This window comes from Coffea eugenioides, chromosome 11 (genome assembly GCF_003713205.1).
Source record: "Coffea eugenioides isolate CCC68of chromosome 11, Ceug_1.0, whole genome shotgun sequence".
Classification (NCBI taxonomy): domain Eukaryota; kingdom Viridiplantae; phylum Streptophyta; class Magnoliopsida; order Gentianales; family Rubiaceae; genus Coffea; species Coffea eugenioides.
In genome coordinates, this window is record NC_040045.1 from 34,546,281 (window position 1) to 34,558,412 (window position 12,132).

At 37.3% G+C, this 12,132-nt stretch overlaps 3 protein-coding genes across 4 annotated transcripts; all 3 read left to right on the forward strand.

Annotated features, from left to right (window-relative positions):
- The first annotated feature begins 1,820 nt into the window (after positions 1–1,820).
- LOC113751151 (protein DETOXIFICATION 14-like) lies at positions 1,821–7,130 on the forward strand. 2 transcript variants are annotated; one of them, XM_027295036.1, is made up of 9 exons: positions 1,821–1,835; positions 1,941–2,232; positions 3,242–3,786; positions 3,877–3,963; positions 4,046–4,102; positions 4,228–4,466; positions 5,107–5,312; positions 5,449–6,617; positions 6,824–7,130. In XM_027295036.1, exons 2-8 carry the CDS (start codon positions 1,987–1,989, stop codon positions 5,506–5,508), a joined length of 1,440 nt encoding a protein of 479 aa, XP_027150837.1. In that variant the 5' UTR covers positions 1,821–1,835; positions 1,941–1,986; the 3' UTR covers positions 5,509–6,617; positions 6,824–7,130. The 2 variants fall into 2 exon arrangements, with proteins under 2 accessions (XP_027150837.1, XP_027150838.1); XM_027295037.1 differs by lacking the exon at positions 1,821–1,835 and adding an exon at positions 2,571–2,856 and having other exon boundaries at positions 2,165–2,232; positions 5,449–7,130.
- On the forward strand, positions 6,816–7,151 carry LOC113752367 (ankyrin repeat domain-containing protein 39-like). The gene has a single exon (XM_027296484.1). It carries the CDS (start codon positions 6,816–6,818, stop codon positions 7,149–7,151), a length of 336 nt encoding a protein of 111 aa, XP_027152285.1.
- A 1,334-nt stretch (positions 7,152–8,485) lies between these two features.
- On the forward strand, positions 8,486–9,816 carry LOC113752369. Its single transcript, XM_027296485.1, has 2 exons — positions 8,486–9,019; positions 9,121–9,816. Exons 1-2 carry the CDS (start codon positions 8,486–8,488, stop codon positions 9,733–9,735), a joined length of 1,149 nt encoding a protein of 382 aa, XP_027152286.1. The 3' UTR covers positions 9,736–9,816.
- Positions 9,817–12,132: the final 2,316 nt, after the last annotated feature.

The following is a 12,132-nucleotide window of genomic DNA, read 5'->3' on the forward strand; positions in this document are numbered from 1 at the left end:
CAAAGTCCATGGTTCCTTCTATATTGAAGCTCCTTTGCTGAGAGTCTCCTAGATTCAGCACCTGGAGTAGTCATTATTTTGCCTTTGAATGGAGTATTCCTGAAGGTGCTGGTGGAAGGCACCTTATAATAAGTTCCTAGAGATTGTACACTGGATTCGTTCACTTGGACGAATTGATATTGCTGATATGGTGTCGGGAAGAGTTCCTAGAGATTCCAAATTTCTCATCAGATGCAACCTTTCCTCCCTTCTTGAGGGACCTTGTTTGAAGCCTTAATGCCTCTTCCTGTAGTGCAGCCAATTCAAACGCCTCTGACAGGTTTGCAGGTTTTAGCATTCTTATCATGGTTTTGATCTCATCCTTAAGGCCACTGATAAAGCTTGATACAAAATACTCCTCATCCAGATGTGGATTTCTAATCATCATTAAAGTTTTAAACTCCTCAAATCTTTCCTGGTACTCCTCCACCTTACCAGCCTGTCTCAATTTATTAAATTCCTCCACCACATCTCTCCCATTTCTACTGTCAAACCTCCTATACAGCAATTCCTCAAATGTTTTCCAAGTCATTCCTGGTTTTTCCAACTTAATTCCTTGGAACTAGATATCTACCTTGCCTTCCAAATACATTTCTATAACTTCCACTTTCTGATCCTCAGGAATCTGGTAATTTAGACAATATTTGTTGCATTTTCGGATCCATTCCCTCGGATTCTCACCAGTAAACATAGGTAAATCAATTCTAGGAGGATTTGGCACTAGAATCTTACTTGTGTCTTTCCTTGCGGTCCTGTTGTTGTCCGATCCAATCTGCAGCCTCTGGTTCAATGGTAGAGTTGGTAAGAGTGGAGCTTGTTCCACTCTTTGCCTGTCATCGTTTGGAACTTCTCTGTCCTTGCTTATCACTGCTCTCACGAAGGCACTGAGCTCCTGCTTCATTTCAGCTACCAAATTCTCTACTCTCTTGCCATTTTCTTCTAATTCCGTGCGGAATTCCCTCTGCATTTGCTGTTGCTGTAGTTGCGAGGATTGCAGACCTTCAATTACCTCTTGGATTCTGATCTCTTGCTTCTTGATCTGCTCCTCCAAAGTCTTGAATCTGGTACTTTCTGCCATTAAATTTCCTTCTTTTTGATGTTGTTCTGAGGATTCAGCCTGCTCTGATACCACTTGTCAGGCTTTTAGATCCATTTCTGTTCTTGAGTTCGTGAATTAGTTCAGAAATTGGGGAAAGGTTGTGAAGTTTGAGGACGGAGGGAAACAAGGAAGGGGAGGGAATTGAGAGAGAGGGAAAGTAGAGAGAGAAATTAGCAAAAAAGGGAAGGAAATTCTGTTATGCTTCTTTGATACCTTTCCCACCAATCAGAGCTATACAAATAGGATGGAATAACCGACTCATTAAGTCGGCAACTAATTCTGTTATTCCTACCACACGACGTCGTCCTACTTATTACTGAAACTACTGAATTGTAAGCAAAACGACAACGTATGGAACTTGGGGAAAAATCAATTGGAACATTTTTACAATTAATTTCTGCGTCCTGACATTATGGTTCACTTGTTCTGATCAGAAGAAAAGAAGAAGAGAAACCAAAAGAAAAAAAAAAAGAAAGATGGAAAGGATTTAAGTTTTTACTTGCAATGAGCTCTCAGATACTCTTCCTATAATGGTGTGCATTTACAGATTCCCCAGCAAGAAAAACAACAAGAAAAGGACAAAAAACAGCAAATGGTTGATTCAGGCTGGATAGGATGGAGAAAATTTTCTACTGAACTTTTTCTCACATCTGCTAGAAAACTGTTTTGAGCGACTCTCTGGTACCTCTTTTTCCAGGTTCGTGATGGATACGGCTTTCTGTTCAGTCAAGTAGATATTTGTTTAGTTGTTCATTTACATATTACTATAATATTCTTTTCTTATGTTGTCGAAAATCTCCAGATTCAGGAAGTACAAGGGAGTTGTCCTGCAAGAAAAAAGAGAGAGCATGGAAGAGGCGCTGCTGCCAGAAAATGATAAGGAGACAGGATCAACAAGGGTGGCAACTTGGAAGATTTATGTGGAAGAGTTGAAAAGGGTAAATGGCATAGCACTTCCGATGATGGTAGCAGCTGTGGGACAATATCTCTTGAGAGTTTCTCCAATCTTTATGTTAGGCCACCTTGGCCAACTCCAACTCTCTGGTGCCTCCATTGCCACATCTTTTTCCAATGTTACTGGCTTCAGTGTTCTTGTAAGTCCTTTCCCATAATAGATAATACCCCGAAATGTTCATCTGATACATGCTGTTGAGATTATCATTCAATTATCCACAAAATTATAGTCAGTCAAATCTTCGTCTAGGACTAGAATATATACTCTGAGATGCATATGCTATATTTTCGATAACCAAAGCAAGGGAAAATTAATTAATATGAGAAAATGTAGTGTACTAGGGAACTGTTTGATAAAAATCCACCCTACAAGAACTGTGTCTCACAGAAATTGGCTATTCTTCCTTCTTCTTTTTTTTTTTTTTTTGTCAACTATCACCATCTACTCTACTTCTACTCCTACACTTGCCTATTCTAGGGGGAAATCCAACCAGATCAATTGAAGAACCGACGGGGATTGAATTACCATCGGACTATGTGGGTGCACTGTACACCCGTATAGATTTGGAAAAACCACATATACCGATAAAACGATGGGAGACAAGATTTGAACCCTTAACCTCCCACCCTACCAAGAAATTGGCTCTTCTTGACTCTGCACTATTTATGTAGAATGCCCAATGCGGACCAGGGTCTATAACACCAGATCCAATCATACATAAATTATTAGGTGGTGCTGAACTTGTACCACTAAGTTATCACAGGTATGACTCACTATCATTACTTAGTGAGGCACTTATGCATGCCACATGGTGCACATATAGTGTGTCATGCCTTCTCACTGTTCTACTAGAAAGGTTGAAGTAGTCAAATTAGATAAATTGTTGAACACACGTAACATAGCGTTCTGAATAGTTACTTGCAGAAAATACAAGAGAAATGGCGTATTCATAGTAGAATTGTCATTGTGATTTAAAAAAATCTAGTAACATTAACAATGATGACGATGATGATGAATACTTACACTGCACATTACAAAGCTTGATTCCACTTATAACCTGTGATTATACTAATTAAATTCACTATCAACTAGATATGTGCTCTTGAAATATGTTTATTAAGAAATGAAACAAATTAACTACGTTGCAGTTTGGGATGTCAAGTGCACTGGAGACCTTGTGTGGTCAGGCTTTTGGAGCAGAACAATACCAGAGACTTGGAACCTATACTTATGGGGCCATCATATGTCTCTTTATAGTTTGTATACCAATATCCCTTCTGTGGATCTTCACTGACAAGCTGTTAATACTCACTGGCCAAGATCCTGTAATTGCAACTGAGGCTGGCAAATACTTGATCTGGCTCATACCTACACTATTCCCTTATGTCATTCTCCAGTCACTTGGTTGCTTTCTCCAGACTCAGAGTTTAGTCTTTCCAATGCTGCTTAGTACAGTTGCATCGGTATCCTTACAACTACCTCTTTGTTGGGTTCTTGTATTCAAGTTGAAGCTTGGGAATGCTGGAGCAGCTTTGTCAATTGGTATATCATATTGGTTAAACGCCATCTTGCTTGTGCTGTATGTGAAGTATTCTTCTTCCTGTAAAAAAACTCGTGTTCCTTTCTCAATGGATGCTTTTCAAACAATGGGGGGATTCTTCCGTTTTGCTATCCCTTCCGCTGTAATGATTTGGTAAGTTTTAATCCTTAAGCCTCTCCTATTGTCCAGATATTTCTTGTCCTCTGGTTCTTTACTATCTGTTAATCTTCCTGATGATGGTAGTTTGGAGTGGTGGGCATTTGAGATAGTTGTGTTGCTGTCTGGCCTGTCACCAAATCCTAAGCTAGAGACCTCTGTGCTATCTATATGGTAAGCTTATTTGTCAGCACTTTCATACTGCGATTAGAACCTGAAAACTAATTCTTACTGATTCTGTATTTCCCTTGAGCAGCTTAACCATTACTTCACTGCACTACCTCATACCGTACTCTTTTAGTGTTGCTGCAAGGTTTGCCCTTATACTAAGATGCATTGATAAATTGAATATGGTGTTTTTACTTATACAACGGAAAAGTGTTATGATTTCATGCAAAGTAAGATTTGTCTAAAAAGAATATCTTTTGTATTGTATAGTACACGGATATCAAATGAGCTAGGAGCTGGGAATCCAGTGGCAGCAAGAATTGCTCTTTGTACGGTACTATTAGAATCTGTATCAGAATTTTTTCTGGCAAGCATAACTTTATATGTCTGCCGTTCCATACTTGGATATGCCTTCAGCGACGAGAAAGAAGTTATTGACTATGTCAAACGCATGACTTATCTTCTATGCATTTCCATCATCATGGATGGCACACAAGCAGTATTATCAGGTATTTTGCTGTCTTGGCTTTAAGCTTTCTTAATCTTTTGACTAGTTGGAAAGACATCCGAGGTGGTATTGCAATTTGGAAAGAACTAACATTATACATATAATGTAAATCTCCCTGACATCATTCAGCAAAGGAAATAGAGTTTGACTTGCAAAATTCATCTCGCTCGTAGTCTTTACTCTTTATCCAGAGTAATTTGGCAGCATAGTTTGAGCCCTGAGAACCTGATATATAATGCATCCCATGTGGACTGAAAATGATAATGGTCCTCTTTGGTCAGGCATAAGTATTGACAGATATACACGTATGACCATGAAGATGGAACAAAGAAAATTGAAGTTGTCAAGAACACAATAATCATATCACTGAAGCTAATGAAACGTTCTGAACTGATAAACTTTTTTCACCGGATTGTCTGCTTTCTATTAGCTTAAGGTCTGATTTCATGTTGGCTGATATATAAACAGAATTTCTTCACTATAAAACATATGAATGTTCCATAGGCAAAAAATCCACCATTTTTCGAATTCAGAACTTTAAACGGTAAGCTCAGGACATCATAGAAGAATGTCAAAGTAGGCAAGACATTGAACCTTTATTTCCTATCATCTTCTAAGCCAATGCCATCTTTTGGCACCAGGGGTAGCAAGAGGAAGTGGATGGCAGCACTTAGGAGCTTATGTAAATCTTGGGGCATATTATCTGGTTGGAATTCCGGTGGCTTTAATCCTGGGATTTGCACTGCATTTAAGAGGAATGGGTCTCTGGAATGGACTGGTCGCTGGAGCCACGGTGCAAAGTCTTCTCTTGTCCATCATCACAGGCCTGACAAACTGGGAAAATCAGGTTGGAATTTTCTTTCACATTATTTCACTTCAGTTAATTCTAGAACGCAATTCGTTAGTGATTAGCAAAATCTTGTTGATACTAAATCAGCTAGCTGCCTGACTTTTACTCGTGTGGATTGATATATCTGTAACAGGTAATTGAAGCTAGACGCAGAATATATGAAGGGGAAGAAGAAAAGGCCACTCCAGTGTGAGACCGTGAGTCAATTGGATGGAAAAACTAGCAATTGCAGGGCACAAATGAGCTTTTTCATGTGCTTGAACTGCACTAAAGTACAACTCTTCAAATGATAACGTAATGTCGAGAAAGTTTAATTGCATAATTCAAAGATATGCTATAATTCATTAGTGCCTTTCAATTAACTGCATTCATTCTTTGCAGTTAATGAAATATTTGGTAAGTATTAATAAGTAAGATAAAGATGATTAAAAGGTTTTGGTCTAGTGGTAAAAGTTAAATTTACTCCCTTCTAGAAAAAACTAAAAAAAAAAAAAGATTTGGATGATAACATGAGTTAATTTAATAGTGAAAGCGTCGAAACTCGTTTTGGTCAGTCGAAACTCGTTTTCCTCCATGGCAATATTTTTGTTGCACTTTGCCTCCTGTTATTAAGTCACACCTAGCTTTTACAGATAAACTCTATAAAGTTTCATTTTTACCTTATCTCCATTTTCCTCTTTTCTTCTTTTTCCTGCCCAACTTTTTCATGTCACCCATTTCTAATGATATTCATTTGTTTTAGAAAATCATGAATTGAGTTCCCAAAAAAAAAAAATCTAATCATATTAAGTAAATTCAAAACCTTGCTATTGTTAAACATATTCTTTCTAAAATTGTGAAATCAATAAATGGAGGTACGACACAACTTTTGGTAAGATATCTCTTTTGCACGTGTCATGGAAATTTGAATATTTCAATCGAAAATTTTGTTGTAAAACTTGGATGGTATTCTTTTTTTGCTAATTATTTTATGACTTTTTAATGTATGAAATGATTTGATTTTAGATTATAAAATATATTTCAAGAGCATGTGATTTTCTCAAGTGGTTGGATTCCATTTGTAAGGAGTACGAACATCATCCCGAAATAAAAAAAAAATGAATTCTCCAAACTTTAGTCGGAGGAGTCGGAAGGGGGGTGGGTGGGCATTGCTCTTTCCTTGTGTTTGAACTTTGAAGGTCAATACAGTGAAAGCAGGCTTGGCAGTTGGTGCGGTCTGAGACTAAGAGCTTCCATTATCACATTTTGGAGGGGCCAATGTTCAAGCTTTTAAACCATTTTATAACATTCTTCCAAATCGTGGTAATCTTTTTAGTGTTTGTTAATGTCCACCTTTGGCACTAAAGCAATTCCTTGCTTGTCATTTCCTCCAAGCTTTTCTTTTGTTGAGTGGTACATTACCAATTTGGCATTTCGCATACACGAAATTCTGATGCTATATGTGGATGATTTACTTGATACAGCACTCTCATAAGAATTTTTTTCTGTGCCTGTCCAAAAATGGCAAGCTCAAGAATCAACGAGGATAGGAGCAACCGATCTGCTGCTTATAGAGCAGTCTTAGAGGGAAAAAAACAGTCAGTAGAAACCTTTCGCAGTTTCTGGAGGGAAGAAGGTGTGAAACCACTTGATAAACGTGGTGATACTGTTCTCCATTTTCTGGCCGTTTACGGAAATGTGGATGCCTTCAGATTACTTCTCCAGGATGGTCTTGTGACAATTGAAAATCTGAAGGCAAAGAATGTCAATGGCCACACTGCATTGCATGAAGCTGCAAGATTTGGCCACAAGGATGTTGCAGAGATCATGTTAAGGACAGAAACACAAACTGGGTGAAACCCCCTCTGTTTTGTGTGGGCAGAGCTGCATGGTTGGCGAAAAAAAAGAAAGGAAGTTTTCTCACTTCTGGAAAAGTACATCGGTGATTGCATGATGAGGAGGAATGATGGATGCACAATCCTTCATGCTGCTGTAATTGGAGGATATTACAGTAAGCTTCTCTATCAAGTAAAATTTTGATTGTCTCTGCAAAAGTTATCAAGTTTGTTGCTGAATTTGAACTCTATGCTTGTTCAGTTTATCAGATTATGCTATCTTATCTTTTGTCTAGGTCTATGCTGGTGGAATATGATGTGGGATGTTGTTGCATTAAATGTTAGTCCTTTTCAAGTTTTCGCTCTATTGTATCAAACAGGTTTGGCAATTGGCATATTGGAGTCGTATCCTGATCTTGCTGGCAAACGTAATGAAAAAGGAAAAACTGCTTTACATCTTTTGGCTGCAAAACCAGAGTCCTTCAGGAGTGTTTCTGCCTACACGCTCAGAGATCTTGGGACGAAGTCCCTCATTCCTGTGCATATACTCGGCTATAATCTATTGGTGTAGGTGCTGTATTATTACCCGCATGCAAGTTGCAACATAATTCTTTTCAAGTACTTAAGTACTCTACCCGCATAGCTGATTGGGCAAATTGACAATAATCATTGGGCTGAATGTGATATGATTTTGAAGTCAATGCAGATCCTACCATTTTATCTGCCACCTGGTTTTTTCGAGGAAGCAGGCTTTAAATGCCCTCAAAATTTTGAAAGAGTGATACTATCATTTCGTTGTGTTGCTGGCAGGTATTCCGGTCTTGAACAAGGAATCGCAACCTGTCAGCAGTGCAGAAGAACCAAGCAATTCAGCTTCCATTCATAAATTGGACAGATCTTCTTCTGTCAATTATATATTCGGTAAAGCATCTTCTTGCATCTACTACATATGCACTCATGCTAGTGATGATAGAATATGTTGATAAAATTTTGTTTTCCCAAATTCTTCTTTTGAGAGTTGAAGCATAGTCTAGCCTACCTTCGTAGTTACAAGAAGGTCTTATTTCCTTTGAGTAAATTAGTTTCTTTATCACGCCTAATGTAAGAATTTAGCATGTAAGAATTTAGTTTTCCAGTGGTATTAAGCTGGGCCTGCATGCTCTCTTCAATTTCCTTTTACTTCACATATCTTTTATTCGTCGGCAAGCTGTAGAAAAAATGTGTAAACAAGCAATTGCAAGTCTAGAAATTCATTTCGGCCAATTGAACCTCCTCAAACTGTTTCTTTTTAAGAACCGAATAGATTGGTGCCAAAATAATAGATGCTAAAAATAACAAAAAAGCCTAGGACATGTAATGGATCTTGAAGTACTCATTAATGGCTTACCCAATTTGATGTATTTGCCTATAGGTTGTCCTTGGCTTAAAGAAATTGATGATGCAAAGCAAAGCCATGCAGTTGCACTAATGCTTGCAGAAAGGTTAATCAGAAGAGAAGATTGGAGCCACTATGTGCATACAGAGGACAAAGATCATGAAGGCAGCCAGTTCGGGATATCATCAGAAAAGAAAAATAGTATGCCAGATCCACTAATACAAGCAACGAGACTGGGCATCATTGAGGTAGTTCAGGAAATCCTCCGTGTCTACCCTGAAGCTGCATATACCTTCGATGGAAAAGGAAGGAATATACTGCAAATTGCAGTGGAGGAGAAAAAATGGTTCTTGTACGACTACTTGATGACTAGTAGTACTAACATGGACATGATGCTAAGTGATATTGATCACGAAGGAAATAGCATTATACATCTCGCAGCACGCCTGGAATCCCCTCCCAGCACTCCCCCTGGAGTTTTTCAGCAAATGATGTGGGAATTCCTCTGGTTTAAGGTACCAAATTAAATTAATACCAGTATTGCATTGCCTGTTGTATATTGTTTTATTTTCTTTTCCGGATATTTGCAACTTATGATTGATCTTTGGCTCAACAGCGGGTTCAATATGACTGTTATCCATATCTCTGGGAACTACAAAATTTTGATGGGAAGACAGCAAAACAATTATTCGAGACGAAACATGCAAGCCTACGTGAAAGTGCTGAGAAAACTGTGAAAGAATTGGCCAACGCTGTGTTGATTGTGTCTGTCCTCATTGGTACCATAAACTTTGCTGCAATTTTTACTGTACCTGGAGGTTTCGATCAAACGACTGGAGAGGCCATTTTTCTCAAGAACCGGCCCTGGGAATTCGGCTTGTTGATGTTCTACTTAGCTGCAGGGCTGTTCTCCGCTCTGTTCACCATGGGGCCTCTGCTTGTGATCATCTTTATGCGATTCGAAACTGAGGATTTTTATGTTTCCCTGCCCTTCTACTATGTGACGGTCGTCATTGCCTTCTTCAACTCTGCGGTCTTCACAATCGCAGCAGCTGGTCAAGCATTACTAGTGCAGAAAGTCGTGATTACCGACGACAGGCTCCTCGTGGTGGTGATCTTCTTTATCTCTTGTCTGTTGGCCCTTGTGCTCATGGACACATCATATCTGATATTCGACTATGTGTATTACCAAATTCGTTATTGCCTTTGTTATAGAGGGCTAGAATCCTAAGCACTGCCCTTGCTTATTCATGTCAATTTCGTGCAGACTGAAAAAGTTTGAGCAAGTTTGTGAGGAACTTTTGCATGTCATCTTTTGATTTAGGTGAATTTCATATGGGAAAAAAGCCCAGTAAAGAATGTAACGATAAACATCTTCATGAATAAAAGCTGAAATCTAACTCGAATACCACCATAAAGAATTTTGATATTCATCTTGAAAACCAATTAGCAATAAATTGACTAACTCAGGATCTTAATAAAAGAAAAAAAACTCAAAATCTTCTAAATTCGACTAAAAGTTCTTGGGAAGCCAGTGCCTTTGCATCTGTCAAAGGTCAATATGTTTTAAAGTTTACTGTTATGCTATTCTAAATTTGATAATCAATTTGTGCAGCAGTTCTCAAAGCCTTTAAAGAACAAAATTTCCTTTTAAAATATTTAACAAATCACTTTCTTTAAAGAATTTTACCAAAAGAAAAATAGACGCAAACAAGAAAGCTCAGCTCCTTTCTATTGAAGTAACTTGCATCAAGTGCATTGCAAAGTCAACCGCAAAATGCAAGCCAAAAAAAAAAAAAGAATAAATCACTAGTGACCTCCCCTGACTTTGCAGTGTTTGCACATTATTGCATGACTGTCTAACATTTTAAAATATCCACGTAATTTCCTGTGATTTTATGTAAAGTGGATATTTAATTATTACTATATAAAACGTATGATGAGTCTTAGCAGTAGAAAGTGTAAGTATAAGCATATTTTGATTTTAGTTTTTGTTATGCCTAAATTACCCTCATGTCTTTTAATTAGAATTATTGCATTTCAATCATAATAAAAAAATGAAAAGTTTTAATAAATTACATCTCAAAAATGTTGGTAATTAAAATTAAAAACTATCCACTTACAACTTGATAGGGTGTTAATTGTTAGTAATTTTATTGTTAATTTTCCCTTTTATCCTTGCCAAATATTGTTTTAATTATTAATATTTACTTATATTTGGTATTGGACCCAATTTTAGGGAGTGAAGCAGAAAACTACAAAAAAGGAGGGACTTTCTGAAGATAATTGAGACTTCAAATAAGCCACAGACCTGGCCCACATGGTGATATACGCGGACTGCATTTCTTTTTTGCAGATTAGGAGTATCTTGGAGTGTTGAAGTGTTTGACTATCAAGAGGAAACTAAAGAAAGAAGGACTTCAGAGAACTTCACTTTATGTACACTCCTTTCTCAATTTGTGCGGGGACCACGGAGAGAAGAAAGGCATTAGTCATTTGAATTGAAAGGAAACAAACGTGCAAAGAGTTGTTTTTGTTCCTTATTCGTGGGGACCACTGGATAGATAGCTTGAGTCATTTCCTTTTGGCTATATAAGGACAATCGTAAGAAAGGCTACAGAGAGTTTTTTGAGGATAGTTTAGTTTTATTCTTTCTTGGTTCCTTTGATGGCCTGGACCTCAGTTAAATTACTTGGAGATTTTCTCATGAGGCGTGGCTAAGTTTTCCTAGTCGAAAGTCAATTTGAGGACTCGGTTTCGAACATCTGTGAGATCTAATTATTTTATTTATTTCTTTTATTTATTGGTATTTGTGCGTTTCCTGATTTAATTGCTTATACTTGTTATGTTATTTGAATGTCAAGGGCCCGATATTCGAATTAACCTAATGATCTAATGCCAAATTAATTAATTGAATCCGTAATTGTTCAATTGATTAATACCAGTGGCGACTAGCGTGATTGGTTTCATGTTAGGAAAACGTAAGATCTAACTTAAACAAATCCTCGTAGCGTGTTTGTTGGTTAGGATTGGGCTTTTCTAATTATTACTGCAATCGAGTAATTAAATCCTATGGTCGTACCTAGGGTTATTTCTTGATTAGAGAAATAGTTAACGGTCGTACCTTAACTATCGAGAAATTAAGGAAAGGCTGGTTGTTCATCGCGTGTATGGCAACTATAACCGATCTATTAAAAAGTAATTGAATTATCTTTGCGTCGATGATCAGTTGCATGGACCGTGTCTGAAAAGTTATACCTTTGGCTAGAGTCATATTGGTTATTGATTAATTTCTATTTATTTCTATTAGTTATTTTATTAGTTAGTTAATTAGTTATTTTATATTCTCCAAAAACCCCCCATACTTCGGATTCTAAAAGAAATAAATTATCCCCAGTCCCTGTGGATTCGACCCTACTTATCACTATCTACAGAAATTATATTTTGTTTGAGCAGGTATTTATTATTGCACAGACTTGATAACCTGTCAATTTTTGACGCCGTTGCCGGGAACTAGTGCCAGATTAATTTGTTTCTTTTTAAGTTTCATCTTATTTTTATTTTATTTTATTTATTTATTTTTATTTTATTTTTTTTATATAGTTTATGGCTTCTAACACTCCGTATT

Excerpts from the sequence above, each read along its gene's own strand:
- LOC113752367 (XM_027296484.1), top strand. The coding sequence starts at position 6,816 with ATGGCAAGCTCAAGAATCAACGAGGATAGGAGCAACCGATCTGCTGCT.
- LOC113751151 (XM_027295036.1), top strand. The coding sequence starts at position 1,987 with ATGGAAGAGGCGCTGCTGCCAGAAAATGATAAGGAGACAGGATCAACA. Across the intron at positions 3,964-4,045 it reads ACCTCTGTGCTATCTATATG|CTTAACCATTACTTCACTGC; the intron begins GTAAGCTTATTT and ends TCCCTTGAGCAG. Across the intron at positions 5,313-5,448 it reads TGACAAACTGGGAAAATCAG|GTAATTGAAGCTAGACGCAG; the intron begins GTTGGAATTTTC and ends TATCTGTAACAG.
- LOC113752369 (XM_027296485.1), top strand. The coding sequence starts at position 8,486 with ATGGATCTTGAAGTACTCATTAATGGCTTACCCAATTTGATGTATTTG. Across the intron at positions 9,020-9,120 it reads GGGAATTCCTCTGGTTTAAG|CGGGTTCAATATGACTGTTA; the intron begins GTACCAAATTAA and ends TTGGCTCAACAG.